The following is an 18677-nucleotide window of genomic DNA, read 5'->3' on the forward strand; positions in this document are numbered from 1 at the left end:
ACAGGCTCAGGAGTCGGCCCGGGGGACGCCGCGAAGGACCGCCTGGAAAGGAGGACTACGCCCCCCACAATGCACCGCGCTAAAAGCCGCTCACTTCCGGGAGGGGGCGTGCTTAATTCCGGCTGCTTTCCAGGGCACCGCAGCAGTCTCCCGAAAAAAATTCTTTTACAGACCCGGATCATTTTTGGTGGGCGAAAGAAGTGTGTTCTGGTGGAATGCTGTCACACAGACTGCTGCTTACAAGGACCCGGAATCCTGATGGGGTTGGGGATAAGGAGGCGTGCTTCAGCAGTACGCAAGCGCTGTGGGTATGCCCGCGGAGACTACGAGTCCCATGATGCTTCGCGCGAACTCGCGATTGTGGCTCCGAGCGCCGCCTAAGGAAAAGGTCCGGTTACTGCGGATTAGGATTCGGGCAAGATTGTGCTACCTGCCAGAAGCTGCCCCCAAATCCTGAGTGTCTTTGAGTGGACAGCATTCTTGCGAGAGAAGGAAACCTGGGCCTCGGTGACCCGAAGGAGCTCAGGAACCACTTTCTCTGCCTTGGAGACTTCCGACTCACCCTGCTTTGACTCACTTACATAATTTAAATCACTACTAGGCAACTATTTGCAGTACATAGGTCAGGGGGCTGCAAGGAGCCAGAATGACCAGGCCCCTTCCTCTTGGAGCCAGAAACCCTAGAAGGATTAAGATCTGTCTTTTCCATAATAGATGTGAATGTTGCAAATAGATGGCTAGTCAGAAGTAAACGTTACAAATGAACGAATAGGGCACAGGGAAAAATGGAAGTGGTGGTGATCATGAACTTAGAAAGTTAGAACCAGAACCGTTAAGTCCTTGATTGGAAGTTGTAGCCTTTTCTTGGCCCTTAAAGGGCATGGGAGCAGACAGCCAGGGTAGCAAAAGCGCTGAAAGATAACAAACTGGACCATGTTAGAGAATTTGGTATTTTATTCTGCAGGTAACTGGGAACCATCGAAGAGTTTTAAGTAAAAGGACTTGCATTGTAGGTAATACCTCTCTCTCTCCCTTGACATCTTTGGGAGAAAATCTTTTAAAGCGTAATGAGGCTGTGAAAATGAGAGAGGAGCCAGGCAATAGACATGGAAGTTACCTGCAAATTAGCCTTTCTTTGCAGAGTTCGCCATTTCTCCTATTTTTTTCTTGCCCCTTTTCACCCTTTTTCCTGACTCCCCCCACTCCCGCCCCCTTGTGGTACTGGGAATTGAACCCAGGACCCTCTCTAAGCTAGCTTCAGCCCTTTTAATTTATTTAATTTCTTTGTTTTTATGGTACTGAGTATTGAACCCAGGAGTGCCCTACTGCTGTGCTATGTCCCAGCCATATATCCATATATATATATATATATGGTTTATTTTTTATTTATTTATCGGCCGTGCTGAAAATCAAACCCAGTGCCTCACACATGCTAGGCAAGCACTCTACCATTAAGCCACAACCCCAACCACAGGCCCATCCCCTTTTAAAATTTTATCTTGAGATAGTGTCTCCTTAAGTTGCCTAGGCTGGCCTGGAATAGACAATCCTCCTGCCTCAGCCTCTGGAGGAGTTTATAGGAGTATGCCATTGGCTCTTCTTATTTATTATTATTATTATTATTTATTAGTTGTAGATGAACATAATACCTTTATTTATTTATTTATTTATTTGCTTGTTTGTTTATTTTTATGTGGTGCTGAGGATTGAACCCTGTGCCTCAGGCATGCTAGGTAAGCACTCTACCACAGCCTCAGCCCCTCTTTTTATTTTTTTGTTTGTTTGTTCGTTTATTGTTCTTTATCACAAAGGGGACTCATGCTTTAAATGTTTTAGAAAAATACAGGACAATTTGGGGGAAAAAGTAACTTATTTCTAACACTCAGACATTTGGACTGTGCCTGGCTTATTTTTTATTTTGAAAGAGCCTCATGAAGTCATCCAAGATGGCCTTGAATTTGTGATCTTCCTGCCTCAGCCTCCCAAGTAGCTGGCATCATAGGCATGTGCTACCAAGCCTAAACTTTTATATTTGTTTAAATTTTTGTAAGATGTATAGACATAAAAATTAGCAAAAGATCATTGTTATGTATTTTCATTGTCATACAGCTATTAATATGGTTCAGTTCCTCTCTGTGTTAAGATTCACTGTACTTAAAAATTGAAGAGAGCTGGGCGAAGTGGTGCATGCCTGTAATCTCAGAGACTCAGGAGGCTGAGGCAGGAAGATCACAAATTCAAAGCTAGCCTGAGCAATTTAGTGAGACTCTAAGACACTCAAAGCATATTTAGGGAGTTGCATCTGAGTGGTAGGGAATGCAAGGCCCTGGATTTTCTGGGGAAAGGCAAGAAGCTTATCACATGTCTGTGTTTCCAATCTTACCTACTCTACAATCTGTTCTTCACATGGCTACCAAAGAAAATCTGGTTAAGTCATACCTCTGCTTAAATCTCTCTAGTGACTTTCTATTCCATTTAGAATACTTTCTAAATTCCTTCCTAGAACTTACAAGACTCTATATAGCCAGGCATAGTGGTGCACGCCTATAATACTATCGATCTATTACTACAAAAAGTAAATAAATAAAATAAAGGTCCATCAACAACTAAAAAATACACATTTTTTTTTTTAAAGAAAGGAAAAAACGTCTTAAGGAACTTCTTCTCTTCACTAGAGAAGGAAAGGTACTGTCAATATGGGCTGGGGTTGTGGCTCAGTGGTAGAGTACTTGCCTAGCACATGCAAGGCCCTGGGTTCAATCCTCAGCACCACATAAATAAATAAAGCTATTTTATTCAGCTACAACTAAAAAATAATTTTTTTTTTTTAAAAAAGAACTGTCTAGGGGCTGGGGTTGTGGCTCAGTGGTAGAGTGCTTGCCTAGCATGTGGGAGGCACTGGGTTCGATTCTCAGCACCACATAAAAATAAATAAAGGTCCATCAACAACTAATAAAATATTAAAAAAAAAGAACTGTCAATAAGAAAATAATAATCAGGAAATAAAAACAAATAAATAAGGAAGAAAAAATGGTAAGAGGAGTCACACTTAAACATCAAGGCGAAACTGGGCATGGTGGTGCACCCCTATAATCCCAGCAGCTTGGGAGCCTGAGACAGGGGCTTGTGTATGTTAGGCAAGTACTTTATCTACTACTCAGACATGCCCAGATCTTTCTTTTTTGTGTGTTTGTGGTACTGGGAATTGAACCCTGGGCCTTGTATGTGGTAAGCAAGTGCTACCACATACTTATATTCCCAGACCTAGTCCTTGATTTTGAGACAGGTTTCCCCAGGTTAGCTTTAAGAATTTTGGGGGGGCTGGGGATGTGGCTCAAGCAGTAGTGTGCTCGCCTGGCATGCATGCGGCCCAGGTTCAATCCTCAGCACCACATACAAACAAAGATGTTGTGTCTGCTGAAAAACTAAAAAATAAATATTTAATAAAAAAAAGGTTTTTTTTTTTTGTTTTTTTTTTTTGCAGGGAGGGAATTGAACCCAGGGGTGCTTTAACACTGAGCCATACCCTCAGCCCTTTTTATTTTTGGAGACAGGGTCTTGCTAAATTGCTTAGGCAGGTTTCCAATTTGTGATCCTCCTGTCTCAACCTCCTGAATCGCTGGGATTACAGATGTGTGTACTGTACATAGCTGGCCTCAACTCTTTTTTTTTTTTTTAAGTTAAACACAGACACAAAATCTTTGTTTTACTTATTTATTTCATGTGGTGCTGAGGCTCGAACCCAGTGCCTCACGTGTGCAAGGTAAGTACTCTACCACTGAGTCACAACCCCAGCCCTTGGCCTCAACTCTTGATCCTTCTATCTCAAAGTTCCAAGTACTGGAACTATAGGCATGGGCATTACACCCAACTATCATGATTAAAATAAACAGTTGGGCACCTTGGTGCATGCCTTTAATCCCACCAATTCAGGAGGCTGAGCAGGAAGATCATAAGTTCAAGGCCAGCCTCAGCAACTTAGCCAGGCTTTGAGCAAGTTGGCAAGACCGTGTCTCAAATTTAAAAAAAAAAACAAAGGGCTGGGGATATAGCTCAGTGGTAAAGCACCCCTAGACTCAATTCCTAGAACCCAAAACAAAACAAAGGGCTGGGGATGTGGCTCAAGTGGTAGCGCGCTCGTCTGGCATGCCTGCGGCCCGGGTTCGATCCTCAGCACCACATACCAACAAAGATGTTGTGTCTGCCGATAACTAAAAATATAAATTAAAAAAAAGAAAAAAAAAAAAAACAAAGAAAAAATCTTCAGAATCACAATTAAAAAAAAAAAATAACAAAAACCTGGGCTTAGGTGTTTGGTAGTGACCATGAAAATGTGACTGCAAAGACCTAGCAAGTTAAGTCAGATAGCCAACATTGTTGTGCACACCTGTAATCCTAGGTACTTGGGAGGTTGAGGCAGGAAGATCACAAGTTTGAGGCCAACCCCCGGGGGATTTATGGATAATACCTTTCCCCCTTTTTTTTTTATTTTCCAAAATAAAATAACGTTAGAAAAGACTGGAATGTAACTCATAGGTATATCATTCCTGGTATCTATCCCCACTATTGAAAAAAAAAATGTCACATAACAAAGAGATCAGGCATAAATGACAAATATTTTTTTTTAAAGCAAGGAGTATTGGTATGCTTTCCTTTTACAGTTTTTAAAAAAGTTTTTAGATGTAGATGGACACAATACCTTTACTTTATTAATTTTTATGTGTTCCTGAGGATCAAACCCAGTGCCTCACACGTGCTAGGCAAGTGCTCTACTACTGAGCCACAACCCCAGCCCTCCCTACTTTTTTTGAGAAAAGGTCTCACTAAATTATCCATGTTGGTCTTGAACTTGTGATCCTCCTGCCTAAGTTGCTGGGATTACAGGTGTGCTGCACCAGCCAGGCAGTTCTATTATTTTCAGAAGCTAGAATCTAATTTTTCTTTGCTCCTTCCCCACTCCCCCACCCCTAAATATGGGGATGGAACCCAGGGGTAAAGTAACCGCTGAGTAATATCCCAGCCCAGCACTTTTAATTTTTTGGTACTTATTGAGCCCAAGGGTGCTTTATCACTGAGTTACATTCCCAGTCATTTTTATTTTTTATTTTGAGACAGGGTCTCACTAAATTGGCTCGTTAAATTGCTAGGCTGGTCTGGAAGTTGCGATCCAAGTCTCAGGGATTACAGGAATGCGTCACCGCGCCCGGATCCCAGCAATTAAATTATTTATTTATTTATTTATGTTTCATAAGGTCTCGCTTGCCGCAGTCTGGCTGGGCACAAATCACGAGCCACTGAAGCAGGAACAAACTTTATTTTTAAACTGCAGGAAAACACTTCACACAGCTCCCGGGGAATCCTCCCGAACTCCACGAGGCTTCTCCAGGAACCCCCGATTGAGCAGGTCCCATAATAACCATCTCATTATTAATGGCTCTTAAATCTTGCAATAATCTCCATTTACCAGATTTCTTTTTAATGACAAAAATGGGAGTATTGTAAGGAGATACAGAAGGTTGTATATGTCCCTCCGCTAATTGTTGTTTGACCAGGTCATGGGCTGCTTGTATCTTTTCTTTAGTCAGGGGCCACTGAGGAACCCATACTGGTCTATCTGATTTCCAAGTAATTTTTATTGCCTCAGTGACCCCTTCTGAAAACCCAGTCCATGTCTATTTATTCCCTGATCTATTTGAATTGGTGCTGCTATGCCTTGTTCTCCTAATCTTTTTTCTTTCCTGAAACCTTGTCTAGCCCTAATAGTGGGCGCATTTGGATTGATGTTATTTGTTAATGTCAAACCTAATTGATCTAGGACATCTCGTCCCCATAAATTTATAGGAAGATGATCCAATACATATGGCTGTATAGTTCCTTCACATCCTTCAGGATCCTTCCAATCTAATACCATTGCACTTCTATGGGGATTAGTCGCCACTCCTAGGCCTCGAAGCGTTTGAGTGGCTTGTTGTAACGGCCAATGTTTTGGCCATTCTTGACAAGATATGATGCTAAGGTCTGCACCCGTATCCAGTAGTCCATTAAATTCATGTCCTTGAATATTTAGTTTTAGCATGGGGCGAGAATCTAAATTTAAAGACAGCATAGCCCAATCTACACCTGTGGAGCCTAATCCCCTGGAACCTCTTTCTATAGTACTACTGGAAAATTTATCATGTAGGCTGGGTATTATTAATAACTGTGCTATTCTATCTCCTGGTGAAATTACTGATATACCCTTTGGAGAACTAGCTATAATTTTTATTTCACCTAATAATCGGGATCAATTACCCCGGGACTTATCACTCGCTAAATTGCCAAGGCTGACTTACTGGCCATCTTTCTTAGTCTCCCTACTGAATTACTGGTATTACCGGTGTGGGTTATCACACGTTTGTTTTGTTTTACTGACAAACACAAATATGCCTATGCACTAGTCGAGGTGGCGCACGTTTGTAATCTCTGCGATTTAGGAGGCTGAGACCGAAGGATCGCAAATTCTAAGTCAGCCTCAGCAATTTAATAAGACTCTGAATCAAAATTTTAGAAAGGGCTTGGAGATGTAGCTCCGCGGTAGGAGCACCCCTGGGTGCTCAGTCCCCAACACCCGTCCCGACACGAATCTTTATTAGGTGGGTTTCAGCCTTATCTTATAGATGAGGAAACCAAAATTTGGAGTGGAGCATACAGTTGCCCAGCCTTACGTTTGGAAAGGCTGCCTCCAAAGCTATAGTTAGCAATCACCCAGGTACCCGCGGCGCACCGCGGGTAAGGCGAAAACTTCAATTCCCGTGGGGCTGTGCGGAAGCATCGCGATATCTTCCTTAAATGCGGCGGCGGGAACGCAGTATCGGCAGCTTCCTGGGCGGTTGCGAAAGCCGGAGGCGGTGGGGATGGCCGACAACTGGGACAGCGAGCCTACTATTCGCACGGTCCTGCAGCGCGTGCTGGATAACGCGGATTCGCTTACCCCGCGGCGACCCCGGAGTTCCGGGGCTGGGTATGGGAAGGCGACGCAATTAGAAGGACCCGGGAGTGGGGTCTTGGTGGGAGCCAACATCAACCCCATTTGGAGAGGGCAACAGTCCCAGAGAGAAGCAGAGCTCTGGGCACCGAGAATTGCTCCACTCCCCTAGCCTGGCTCGGCCGAGCTGTTTGTGCCCCTACCCTGGAGCTCCAGGCACCTGGAGCTCCAGGCAACCAGGCCTCGGGACCACAGAGTGCACTCTCGGAGTCTTCGACTTCTGGAGTCAGAAGGATACTTGCTCAGTTTTCTAGGCTGTTTGGCCCACACCACCCAGGGTGTGTCCAGACATCTGCCCTTGCCTTCCGGGTGGTCCCCACCTTTTCCTGCACATTCAGCCCTACTCTGTAGCTCCCAGCTGAAAGATGGGAACGGAACTAGAGAGAACAGCCTTCGCAGAAGTTGGGAGACAGGAACTAGAAAGATGTTTTACTAGGGAGCAGGAATTTGTCCTGACTTGGAGGGAGTGACCCTGGGAGAGGGTTGTGGTTATCTCATGGGACAGAGGGTGCAGAAGTGGGAATTTGAGACAGTTCAGTCCTTTCCCTTATAAAGGAGTGGGAAGTCATTCATGATAGATTTTTTTACCTATGAGTGAAGAGATAGAACCTGTGCTCAGGGAATATTTATGTGATTCTGAGAGTTACTGGACTGGGGAGCCAGAATTGGGTGACCCATTTTAGTCTCCCATCAGATCCTGACAAGTAATCAAAAGGATTAAAAATACTTAAATAGCCTTCAGACTTTTAAAAGTGTTTGGAATGGAAGCTCTTCCGATTATTCCTCTTGTCTGTATGGCTAATCCCAACTTATCCTTTATGGTTCTGCTAAAGTCACTTTGTGAAGGCTTCTTCAGTACCCCTCTGGATCAATCATGGTCCCTTTCTTCCCATACCTAATAGTTCTCTTTCACACACATACACCCCTGTTGACACAGAGGCTATGGAAGGCTCAAGTGGTTTCTGGGTTCTTATCTCTAAGAGAAAAGGGCTTTAAACCAAGACCCCTGGTGAAAGCGTATCTCTGCATCATATAGCCTGTCATTTCAATTCCTTTACATAATTCTTAGAAAATTGGTCTTTACACAGTGCCCAGAGAGCCCTACTTAAAACATCTTCCTCCAGGAGGCTGAGTAGCAGAACAAAGACATCTGCCAAACATCGTTCCCATGGAGTCAGGGTAAGTGCCCAGTCCACTGATGACTATAGGGCCCAGACTGCCTTCTTGGGGCTATCAGGTCTATTTCTGCTCTGGAGCCCATCTTGAAGGACTGCCCAGGCAAAAAAAAAAAAAAACAACAACAACAAAAAAACAGACTAGTTGCATGATGCTTTCACCCACAGTCTATTGGCAGACTGGCCCACATTCAAGTCATTGGTAACCTAAAGGAACAGACACCCCGGACTCTGGTAAAGAACATCCTAATAACTGGTGAGTGGGCACTAATCTGCCAGGCAGAGATAGGCACCAATCCTGTGTTAACCCTCATTCAAGGAAGCCTCTGCTGTTCTGCAGCCCCAGAATCTTCCATCCTCATGCCAGAGTCCGTGGTGAAGCCAGTGCCAGCACTGCAGGTGATCCAACCCTCCAGAAGGGAAAGCAGTCAGGGCAGGTACACAGTGAACTTTCCTCCTGGGCTGGGCTGTTGAGTTGTTCTGGTCTGGGCACCTCTTGGTTCCAAATGCCAAAGTTGGGCTTCCTTGCCTGTCTGAGATAAGATCTGTCCTCATAGCCTGGAGCTACAACTTCCTGAACTTGAGCCCCCCACAACCCTGGCTGCAGGTCTGCCAGCCTCTGGCAGGAAGAAGCAGAGGCTGAGATTGTCAGTGTTTCAGCAGGAAGTAGACCAGGGGCTGCCTCATTTGCAAGGTAAGGCCTAGGATACCACCTGTTGCTGTCCTCTGCCTCCTGTTTTCTGAAGAGGCTTAAGGAGGCCTGAGGGAGAGCTTTCATGGACTCTAATAATTTACCGTGATTTCTTCTTTTTACATCTTCGTTTTGGTCACTGACAGAGCATCCTGAAAATGCTGATGCCTCATCCCTTACCAGGTATTATTCCCTGTTCTGGGGGTTGATGGAGTAGAGGCTTGGGGAGAGAGGTTCTTACTGATGGAATCTAGCCATATGATCCTTGCTGGTTCTAGCCTCACACACTTGTGACTACATTCTAAAAGATGAGAACCCCAAGGGCAGATAGGGGCATTCCTTTGGGGACATTGGGCCTCACGTACCTGACTTTCCTCTTGCCTCCTCCCTACCACCAGCTCCCTCAACCTGACTTTTGCTACACCTCTTAAGCCACAGTCAGTGAGGAGACCTGGTTTGGCTCGCAGACCTCCCCGCCCCCGTGCTATAGATGTGGGTGCCTTGTTGCAGGATCTGCAAGATAATTCCTTGGCCTTGGCTCCTCCAGGTAAGGTTGAGATTTTGCCTTTCAGCATTTGGGAGAAGGTACTTCCCTATGACAGATTGGAGATACTCCTCACTCTGGGGTTGTACCCCTCTTGGTGGAATCAAAGAAAGCATTTGAGCCTGGCTAATAGGTCTATGTCTTTCCATGGTTATTGGCACTGGCCTTGGTGGAGCTCAGTCTGAGTGTCTCCATTTCTTCCAGAATCTCAAATCCTTGAACTACAGGGGTAGGGTAGGAAAGGGGTGTGGTCTGGTGGTTGAAACTCATTGGAAGAATGAAAGGCGGATTCATGATCAGCAAGCCAGTTAGAGCTGACCTGGGAGCCTGATTCCCTAAGACAAGTCAAATTTATCAGAGTAGGAAAATTTCTGGGCCGAAGGAAAGTGAAGAGTACAGGTAAAGTAAACAGTTGCAGGTGGGCAAGCTGTGGACCAAAGGCAGGAAGGTAAGCAATGAAAGCAGTGGAAGGGAGATGAAGTTTAGGGTGTAGGTCATCTCTCTCTGAGACCACTCAGTCAGGGCACACCCATGGGGCCAATTGCTCAGACCCTGGCAACTCAGTATCAGCAGGTTATCCTTTAATACACTGAATGCCAGCTGGCTCTTGATCTTCAGGTGACAGCCTTAAAACCCCTATTGCAAATCTGCCATCGGACACTGTACTGGAAGACACCCAGCCATTCTCACAGTCCTTGGTTGGCTGCTCCCCCAGTGTACATCGCTCTCTGCCCAACCCCTTTCCTACTGGTACTGAAGATGCTGAGAGGACTATGGGGGACAGGACACAGAGCAGTGGACCTGGGCTACAGAACCACAGTGAGTATGTAGGGCAGGTGGCCTGGAGCCAAGCTTAGCTTGGACAAGTTAACACTGTTGATTTTCCCTCCTCAAGCCCTAGCACTGTGTTCCCCAAAGCATTCTGGCTGGAGGTTCTTCCTCCACCCAAAACAGTGTCAGTGTTGGACCAGAAGATTTCACATTAGTGCCCTGGTGCTGCCTCTGACTTGGTCTTTCCTCAATGAGTGGGGCTTGCCTTGCTGCTCCATCTTTACCCTGCTTGGAGCCACAGCCTTGGCCTGCTTTGTTTCAGAAGTAATGGAAGCAGAGGAATCCCAGGAGGCAGAGGAGCCAGAAGGATCTTCAGAGGATGAGAACACCTCTGACAGGCCAGGTAAGAAGCCTAGTATGTGGATTAGTGGGTAAATGGCAACAGCTGTGTTCAGGCCCTGCACACACAAGGGGCTTGCCTGTATTGTTTCTGGGTAGGGAGCCAGGGAGACTCTGAGGGATACTTGTTTAGCTGGAGCTAGTTGAAGCTCTTGAGAAACAGGAAAAGACTTTACTGGACCTGTATAACTGGGTGAGATGGGTCAAATGTGAGCTTCCTATGACCCTACCCTTTCTCTGCAGCAAGTCCACAATTGGCATCCAGTACACCCAGGTTCCTTCAGGCCAAGCGACTGCATTCAATTCTGGAGCCAGCCCCACCGCCTGATGTTGCAGTGTAAGATTCCATGACCCTGTTACTCATGGGCCTCTTGGGAAAGGGCCAGGCACTGAAGTCAGCATTAGGTACCTTGCGCACAGTCATCCCCTTTTCCACAGGTATGCAGATGATTATCCAGCACAGCAGCCTGAGCCAGTATGGGGAGATACTTCCCAAGGGCATATCTGATCCTGATGCCTACCTCCAAGAGCTTACGGGAGCTAGGGTGAGGTAGATGTGCCTAGGTCAGTGTGTATTCAGGGCTTCCCGAAGGAGGATTAGCAGAATTGGGACAGGCAGTGATAAGACTCCTGAGGGCAGAAAATATTCATTCTGAGGCCAGGGGATCGCAGGCCTGAGCAAGTACCATTGTATATGATGAGGCTAGACTTGGACATTGTATCCAGACTGGACAAACAGGGTCCAGGGAAACACTGGACCCAACTTTCTGTGTGGTCCCAAGTCCACTGCTTCTCAGTAGATGGTTGAGATTGCTGGTCCAAGCTAAGGAGCACATGGACTCAGTCTTATCAGGAGTCAGTAGGACTTGCCCTTATTAGGGACCTTCTCAAGTAAAGCAGTTTAACCATCTCTGCCATTCCTGCCCCCAGCTTGTCTTCAGAGACTATGGAGCCTGTGTCAGCCCGGGTTACCCCCAGACCCCGAACTGCTGGCTCCAGGCCCCGTCAAGATTCCTACAAGGCTGGACTGAACCACTATGCAAAACTCTTCAGCTTCTTTGCTAAGATGCCCATGGAGAGGAAGGCTTTTGAAATGGTGGAGAAATGGTGAGTCTTGGACACCTGGATGGAAAGTGGGGCCTCTCAGATTATGAACAGACCGTTCAGTCTGCTGTAACCCAAACTTCTTGGCAGCCTAGACAAGTATTTCCAGCACCTTTGCAATGACCTGGAGGTATTTGCTGCTCATGCTGGCCGAAAGACTGTGAGGCCAGAAGACTTGGAACTGTTGATGCGACGGTGAGTGAGCAGAAGAGGAAGGCTGGGTGCGGTGAGTGAGCAGAAGAGGAAGGCTGGGTGTGGGAGTGCTGGTACTGATTCCCTACACCCCTCTCTTCCTCTGCTGCAGGCAGGGCCTGATCACTGACCAAGTCTCATTGTATGTGCTTGTGGAACGACACCTACCCCTGGAGTACCGGCAGCTGCTCATCCCCTGTGCATTCAGTGGGAATTCTGTCTTCCCTGTGCAGTAGTGGCCAGGTTTCAATATGCCGTCTCCCCACCTGAGGCCTCTTAACCCCACATAACCCTCCAGCTCTCCTCCCTGTCCCCTAGCATCAATAAATTGTGACAAGTAGAATATTCTGCTTTTTGGTTCATATCCTAACCTCCCAAATCCTCCTTTCATTACCACCCAACATCTCAACATAGCCTCGAAAACGGTATGGGTTCAAACAGTTTAGTACTAAACATTGTATTAGCAGCACTGAAGCTCTCATCCGATCCATGATGGTCCTAGCTTGTAGGCTCTATGTCCCGAGGCCCTATGCGCTTGACATCAGCCATCTGAAGCTGTTCCAGTGCAAGCCTGAGACATAGTTTGGTGCCCTCCTCCACCTCGTTGCCTTCCTCTGGAAGTTCTGATATGGGGAGCTGAAATGCCTGGCTCAGGTAGGTGCTCAAAGTCTGCTTGTCCAGGTTGGGATCAATGTTCATCAAGGCCCTACGCATCTTGGATAGGGTCACCTCATTATGGCTGCCCCACAAAAAAAGAAGAGAAACAGGCTTGAGCCTTCTTCTCTGTGGCCCAAACTCTTAAGGTGCTCTCCTTTCTGTTGGACTTGAGCAGTTTATAGTGCCCAGCAGAAAGCTCAGTGCACTCAGGGGCCTGAGATGCCACCCTGTGGAACTTGACTTGTGTGGGAATCACCAATGGCTAAGTGGACCTATAGGCCCCAGGGTCACTCACAGTTCCAGGCCCAGCTCCTGCTTTAGTTCACGTAGGTACTCATCCTTCTCAATCACATACTGTTGCCACAGCTTTTGCACAAAGGGATCACTCTGGCCCTCCTCATTCTGGAAGAGGCCACCAGGCAGGGTGAGGCCACATTGAATGGGGGCCAGTCAAGGCTAGGGTAGGAGCTGGGCAAGTTCTTAGACTCCCTACCTACCTCCATAAACAATGAGCGGTAGTTGAACAAGTCTGAACTGTTGCTGTTGGGATGCCAGCCCCCTGCCTCCATCAGCTCCTGAATTTGCTCTTCCTTCTTGAGGGGGAAAGTGCTCTTAAGGATGTTGCTATGGGGAAACAAAAGGACAAACAAGAGGACTGGCAGAGGCTGCCCACCCAATTCCCCACACCCTTTTCTGCCATCCCCATTAGTGTACAGAAGAACAGCAATCTCTGAGGCTATGACTGTTCCTGCCAGGCTTCTTTTTTCCCTGTATTCCTGGCCAGAGGAGAGGTGCCGAAGTTTGGTGTGGCCAGGACTGGCCTCTTACCTGAACTGCTCCATGCTTAGTAGTCCCTCGTTCTGACTGTCAGCATTGGTCATCTCTTTTTGCAGCTGGGCTACTGTTTCCTTCTGGTTGATATACACACTCTCTGTCCTCTATAGAAAGGAAATCATTCACTAACTTGCTGCTTTGTGGAGTGATGGGGGCAGTGCTGGGCTATGCTGAAGACAAAGGTCCCTCTGTCTCCCTGAGGAAACCAGGTAGGGACCAGGTCCAAGCTTACCTTTCCCATTAGAACTGCATAGAATTGACTCATGACTTCATTGGTGTGGAAGAGCTTGATATTCTCAAAAATGGTATAAGCCCAGGCTATGGCATCACTGGGCCCAAAGCGACGCTCCAAGAAATTGAAGAAGAAATCTGGAAACTTTTCTTTCTACAGAGTGGGGAGGATGCTTGGTCAGCATGTCCCAGGGTTGGCTGACCCACCCCTATTCCCTAGCACCATGAGGGGACCCCCTAGAGAACTTGATATAAGGCCACACTGGGCCAACATGACTGGTGAGAGCTGACCTGTTCCTGTGCCAGACGTTCCTTCCAGACATCCTTAAGGATGTTTACCACTTCCTTCTTGCTTGGTTTCTTGTTCTCCACAGGGCCATCAAACCGAAGGAAAGTGGGGATGGTTTCCCCATAACCCTGGAAGGCATGGTGTCCGCTCATGTCTGGGCTACCTGATATCCCCACCTCCAAGCAGGGAAGAGCCCCAGATGGTCTCCTTTAAAGCTCAACTCTCCTTAGTAGCACAATCTGACTATTCTGACTTTGACCCAAACTTCCTGCTAGGAATGCCCTACCAGACCAGGAAAGGAGTCTTTCTCCCAGAGCAGGCCTTCGCCAATCTCCTCCAGTAGCACATCAACCAGCTGGTCACTGTTCTTGTCTGCTGCCAGCATATGCCAGCGTTCTTGGCCTCCAGCCACCACATCTGCAGAAGGGGAGAAGGACCTGGAGTCCAGTTCATGTCTTTTAGCAGACCCTGAGGCTAGGAAAGTCATTATTACCTTCACACTTGGTCCAGTTAGGTCGTGGTGTGGACGTACGCTGGATCTCCTGCAGCTCAGAAAAGAACTGGTCTCTTTCCTTCAGTGTGCTCATGTGCATCTGTAGCAGTGAATCATGCTCCTTGCAGACCTCTTCATAATCAGCTCGCAGACTGTCCAGCTGTGGATAAGGTGATTGGTTCTAGCCACCCACCTGCTTAACCCTGCCCTACCATTCCTGGCCCTGCTTGCCCACCAGCACCTGCTCTTGAAGATCCTTGTTAATCTTTTCCTGCATTTCAAAGTCTCTCCTGGGTACCACATCTCCAAAGTTGGCCTTCATGGTGTTGAGTTCCATCTGTGTGCGGGTCAGATCTTGCCGGGTCATCTTCAGAGCCAGGGTTAGCTTTACGGGGTCCTCCCCCCAGACGCCTGCCAGGGGACCCATCAGCCTGTGTCACCTTGACTCTGGGGTTTGTAGCCCAGGCCTGGGTTGAGTATCCCTTAGCATACCCAAGATTTTTCTGCCTTATCTGCCTTGAATCCCCCGTGTCTTATCCACATGGCTACCAGCCTAGGGGTTCATGCTTAAGTAGTGAAACCCACCACATGTGTTACTAGGCCTGTCTGGTCCACAGGGAGCCCTGGCTATCTCAGCTGCTAGGAGTATTCCTACTTAATGATCCCATGATTCTCAGTCCTACTCAAAAGATTCACAACCCTCGTTAGTAAAAGGGACATGTCCCACCATGTATGGGTACAGAATGAGCAGATATTACAAATCTTGAATGAATGGGGGTGAGTGATGAGAGCCAGACTTTTCTCCAGCCCTTTGAGAGGGGAGAGACTCCTGACTCAGGTTACCTGGGGACTGGGCTAGTGACATGTCCTCCCGCTGGTACCGAAGCTCATTCAGATCTCCAATGAGGATCTTGCGGGCATCTCGCTCGCTGAGGTAGTGCAGGTACTCCTCAGCCAAGTTCTTCCTCAGTTTGGACACCTGCTAGGACAGTGGTTGTGTAGTCAGGAGCTTTCTGTGGATCCCTATAGGCAGCCAGTTGATACAGGGGTGGGATGGGTGTTGGGTGGTCCTCAGCTTAGGAATAAGAAAGGTTGAAGAAGGAAAGCAGCATTCCCAAGAACCCAACAAGATGCCAGTGCTTCCTCCTGTGAAGAAAGTCTGCTGGCACTCAGGGCCACACCAAACCTGTTTTGAGCCCTGCAGCAGGTCAGAGGGTAAAGGTAACAGAGGCTCTGGGGAGGGGTTAAAAAGGTAGATGGAGGGTGGATAGGGTTAGAAGTAGCCTTGTGCATAAGGTCACCATGAGGGGGCAGGAATTCAGGGACTTGGTCAGTACATCATTTTCATTCACCTCTGTCTGCAATGAGATCTTCTCTTCATTCTTTTTGTCAATGAGTTTTAACAAATTCATCTTCTCTTTCTTGAGCATGGAGATTTCATACCTCTCCTCAGCCCTCATAGCCATGATTCTTTCATTGCAATCCTCGTTCAGAGTGACAAGCTTGGCCTTCAGTGGCTCCAGGGCACGAATCTTCTCCCTTTGGTGGGCTAAGCAGGGATGGATGGAAGAGTCCTTTTGGAGCCATGAAGAGCAGCCAGGAGACAGATCCTAAGGTCATAGGTAAGTGGCTATCACTTGCAAACACCAAGAGTCTACACTTGCCTGTTAAATGCCATGGTTCCTAGTTTAGACCTTCTCACACTTGCTTTAAAAGCAAGGGCAGAGTCCAAATGAGGATCAGGGTTGCTACTACACACTTAGCCCTGCATCTTTAGTCCTAAAGCCACAAACTGCTTTATACCTTTTGAGTCTGGTAAAGGACCACCTCACTTCCCAGAGGTGCTCACTCTTCTGGGGTTCCCTCTCAAGGACAGGAGGAGGTGATGTCCTCTGGGGAGCCCTATCACAGAACAGTGCATGCAAAAGTGACGTCAAATCCCAATTAGTAGTTGCCCCAACCCTGCTGTGGAGCTTCAGAAAGAATAGAATCTTCTGCATCCATTGTAGGCTGGGCTCATGAGAGGGGCTGTGTTCTTACCCAGCATCACCTCATATGCATTCTTGATGGAGGATAGCAATGGTTTATATGTTTTGAAATCCTCTATGAAGAACTCAAAGATCTCTCTGTAAGGCTGGCAAAAAAAAAAAAAGGAATCCTGTCAATTCCTGGCTCATAGATGCCACCCTTTTATAGGAACCCATTTTTTTTTTTTAAACTGGGCACAGAAGTGTTCCCAGGTAACACAAGTGAATGCCCAAGGCATCACCAAAGTCTTTCATAGCACCATGGAGCTGGGGAGCAGCTGCCTGCAGGCCTCTGCTGGTCTGTGAGGCATGGTGAACCATCATGGGCCAGGCACTCTGTCTGAGCCCTGCCTCTGGTTCCCGGGTAACCAGCTTCTTGCTTTCTAACTCCTGAATCTGTTGGCCTCTCACCTGCCATCCTGGGGGAAGAGGTTGAAGGTTCAAGCCTGCCTTAAGTTCCAGCTTCATAATGGATGTATGGTTTTCTATCCCACTTGGACACAGGAAGATTGTTTTTTGTTTGTTGTTTTGTTTTTCTGAGATGTTACTCAGGTGTGAAGCAGGGACCTCTTGATTTGCAGAGAGGTAGCATTGTTTACTGAAATGAGCACAGGCTCCAGAAGCAGCCTTGAGTTTGAGTCCCACCCCCACTACTCCTAGAGGTGTGCTTTCAAGCTTTTGCTTCCTTGTTAGTGCTGTAACTTCTTTTTGTATGATTGTGTCCAGGGCCTGGTAATGTCTGGGGCTCAGTAAATACTTTAGTCAGGATTAGGGCAGAAGTCAGGGAATCCCTGCCATTATCCCTATTTGAGTCCTTCCCTGATATCCTAATATGTACTGGAATTTGTGTTGCATCTAGACTGATCTCTCTCTGTCTCTCTCTCTCAGCCTTTTCCTCAAGCTTGGGGTTGTTACTACAGGGCTGGTAGACACTATGACTTCTTGCTTGCCTAGCTGACAAATTTGGGCTCTATTTGCTGACATAAAATAAGACTCAGCCTGGATCCTGGACACTGCAAAAGGGACTAGAGGCTGCATCCAGTTAACCTCACTCAGATGGGTACATTCCAGCCTCACTAGGGTTTTGGTTCCACACTACAGCTTTGCCCTAGCTGGCTTGTCATAGGATATGCTCCTTTTCAGGGAAGGAGACTTCAAAGTTGGGAGAGGTCGTCTCCCCTGAAGGTGTGAGGTGCTCAGTCCTTTGAGTAAGGTTTCTTCCCACCCTTCTCACATTTTGTCTGTAGCTCTGACCTGCAGTCTCAGTTCCTGGGTAGAATCCTTGCCCAAGTCCAACAGAAGGAGCTCCTTGCGTAGGTAGTTCTCTAGTTGCTCCAGGTATCTTGGCTTGGCAGTGCTCATGGGATACTGCTTCAAGCTACTGCAGGGAATGGTGGACTGAGATGTCACTAGCATCCCACAGGTACTTGTACCCTGGGTCTGGGATAGCCTATGCCTCTGCCCTGCCTGCCAATATAAGGTCTGGTCTGTAACAGTCCATCCACACTGGGCTGACCTTAACTTACCCGACTTGCTTCCAGGAGTCATCTGAACAGGGTTTTCGATTTTGTAGAATAGTCTGACCACTGTTGTATGTGGGCCATGGGGACAGGTGGCCACCCATAGATAACTGAAAGGTCTTCAGGGAGGGACAGATAGAGTTACTATGGCAACATTACTCCCCTTCCTAATGTTCCTTTCCATCCCCCTCCCACACTCCAGGTGGTTTTTTGATTTTGTTTTTAGAATATCTCTTAATAGGATTCATAACTAAGACTGTTGTTCTTGAGTTTGAGAGGGCTTGGGTTAAATCCTAGATCTCCCTTATTCGCTATATAACCACAGGCTTCACTTCTCTGAGCCTCAGTCTCTGCATCTGGGAAGTGGAGAAGATGGTAGTCCCCATTGCATTGTATTGAGGTGAGACTGCCATGAGAAAGTTTAATGTGTGGATTACACAGACTCTGGCACCTGCTAGGAACTCAGTAAGTGCTGGGCTCTGCCTTTATTTATTTATTTATTTTTTTGGGGGGTGGTACCAGGAATTGAACTCGGGCACTTGACCACTGAGCCACATCCCCAGCCCTATTTTGTATTTTATTTAGAGACAAGGGTCTCACTGAGTTGCTTAGTACCTTGCTTTTGCTGAAGCTGGCTTTGAACTCACAATCCTCCTGCCTCAGCCTCCCAAGCTGCTGGGATTATAGGCATGCACCACTGTGCCCAGCTCTGCCTTGATTTTTAAG

The 18677-nt window shown here is 47.2% G+C and overlaps 2 protein-coding genes and 1 long non-coding RNA gene across 10 annotated transcripts in view; 2 read left to right on the forward strand and 1 right to left on the reverse strand.

The window, feature by feature from the left end:
• LOC125613170 overlaps positions 1-4162 on the forward strand; it is a 22722-nt gene extending 18560 nt beyond the window's left edge. Inside the window, exon 3 of the long non-coding RNA XR_007343667.1 lies at positions 4107-4162. This is a non-coding gene — a long non-coding RNA (uncharacterized LOC125613170). The remainder of the gene's footprint in view (positions 1-4106) is intronic.
• Positions 4163-6834: 2672 nt separating this feature from the next.
• On the forward strand, positions 6835-12243 carry Cenpt (centromere protein T). 4 transcript variants are annotated; one of them, XM_048792555.1, is made up of 13 exons: positions 6835-7000; positions 8149-8203; positions 8368-8455; positions 8540-8636; positions 8757-8893; positions 9037-9073; positions 9289-9437; positions 10053-10253; positions 10330-10608; positions 10848-10941; positions 11535-11711; positions 11799-11903; positions 12013-12243. In XM_048792555.1, the coding sequence occupies exons 1-13, from the start codon at positions 6894-6896 to the stop codon at positions 12134-12136; spliced, it is 1650 nt and encodes a 549-aa protein (XP_048648512.1). In that variant the 5' UTR covers positions 6835-6893; the 3' UTR covers positions 12137-12243. The 4 variants fall into 4 exon arrangements, with proteins under 4 accessions (XP_048648512.1, XP_048648511.1, XP_048648513.1 ...); XM_048792554.1 differs by having other exon boundaries at positions 6836-7000; positions 8113-8203; XM_048792556.1 differs by having other exon boundaries at positions 6837-7000; positions 8113-8203; positions 10528-10608.
• Positions 12244-12328: 85 nt separating this feature from the next.
• Positions 12329-18677, reverse strand: part of Tsnaxip1 (translin associated factor X interacting protein 1) — a 14109-nt gene continuing 7760 nt past the window's right edge. Inside the window, exons 3-16 of one of the 5 annotated variants that reach the window (XM_015496192.2) lie at positions 17958-18070; positions 17686-17812; positions 16445-16538; positions 15757-15953; positions 15248-15383; positions 14646-14815; positions 14405-14564; positions 14198-14328; positions 13914-14039; positions 13624-13776; positions 13386-13495; positions 13055-13181; positions 12853-12959; positions 12329-12639 (exon numbers count right to left, since the gene is read on the reverse strand). In XM_015496192.2, coding sequence (XP_015351678.2) covers positions 12399-12639; positions 12853-12959; positions 13055-13181; positions 13386-13495; positions 13624-13776; positions 13914-14039; positions 14198-14328; positions 14405-14564; positions 14646-14815; positions 15248-15383; positions 15757-15953; positions 16445-16538; positions 17686-17812; positions 17958-18070 — 1992 coding nt within the window. In that variant the 3' untranslated portion in view covers positions 12329-12398. Of the gene's footprint in view, positions 12640-12852; positions 12960-13054; positions 13182-13385; positions 13496-13623; positions 13777-13913; positions 14040-14197; positions 14329-14404; positions 14565-14645; positions 14816-15247; positions 15384-15756; positions 16015-16444; positions 16539-17685; positions 17813-17957; positions 18071-18677 lie in introns of those variants that run through there. The other 4 variants (XM_048792548.1, XM_048792550.1, XM_048792551.1 and 1 more) reach the window with 4 other exon arrangements.

The sequence above is a fragment of the Marmota marmota genome, unplaced genomic scaffold (assembly GCF_001458135.2).
Source record: "Marmota marmota marmota unplaced genomic scaffold, marMar, whole genome shotgun sequence".
NCBI lineage: Eukaryota > Metazoa > Chordata > Mammalia > Rodentia > Sciuridae > Marmota > Marmota marmota.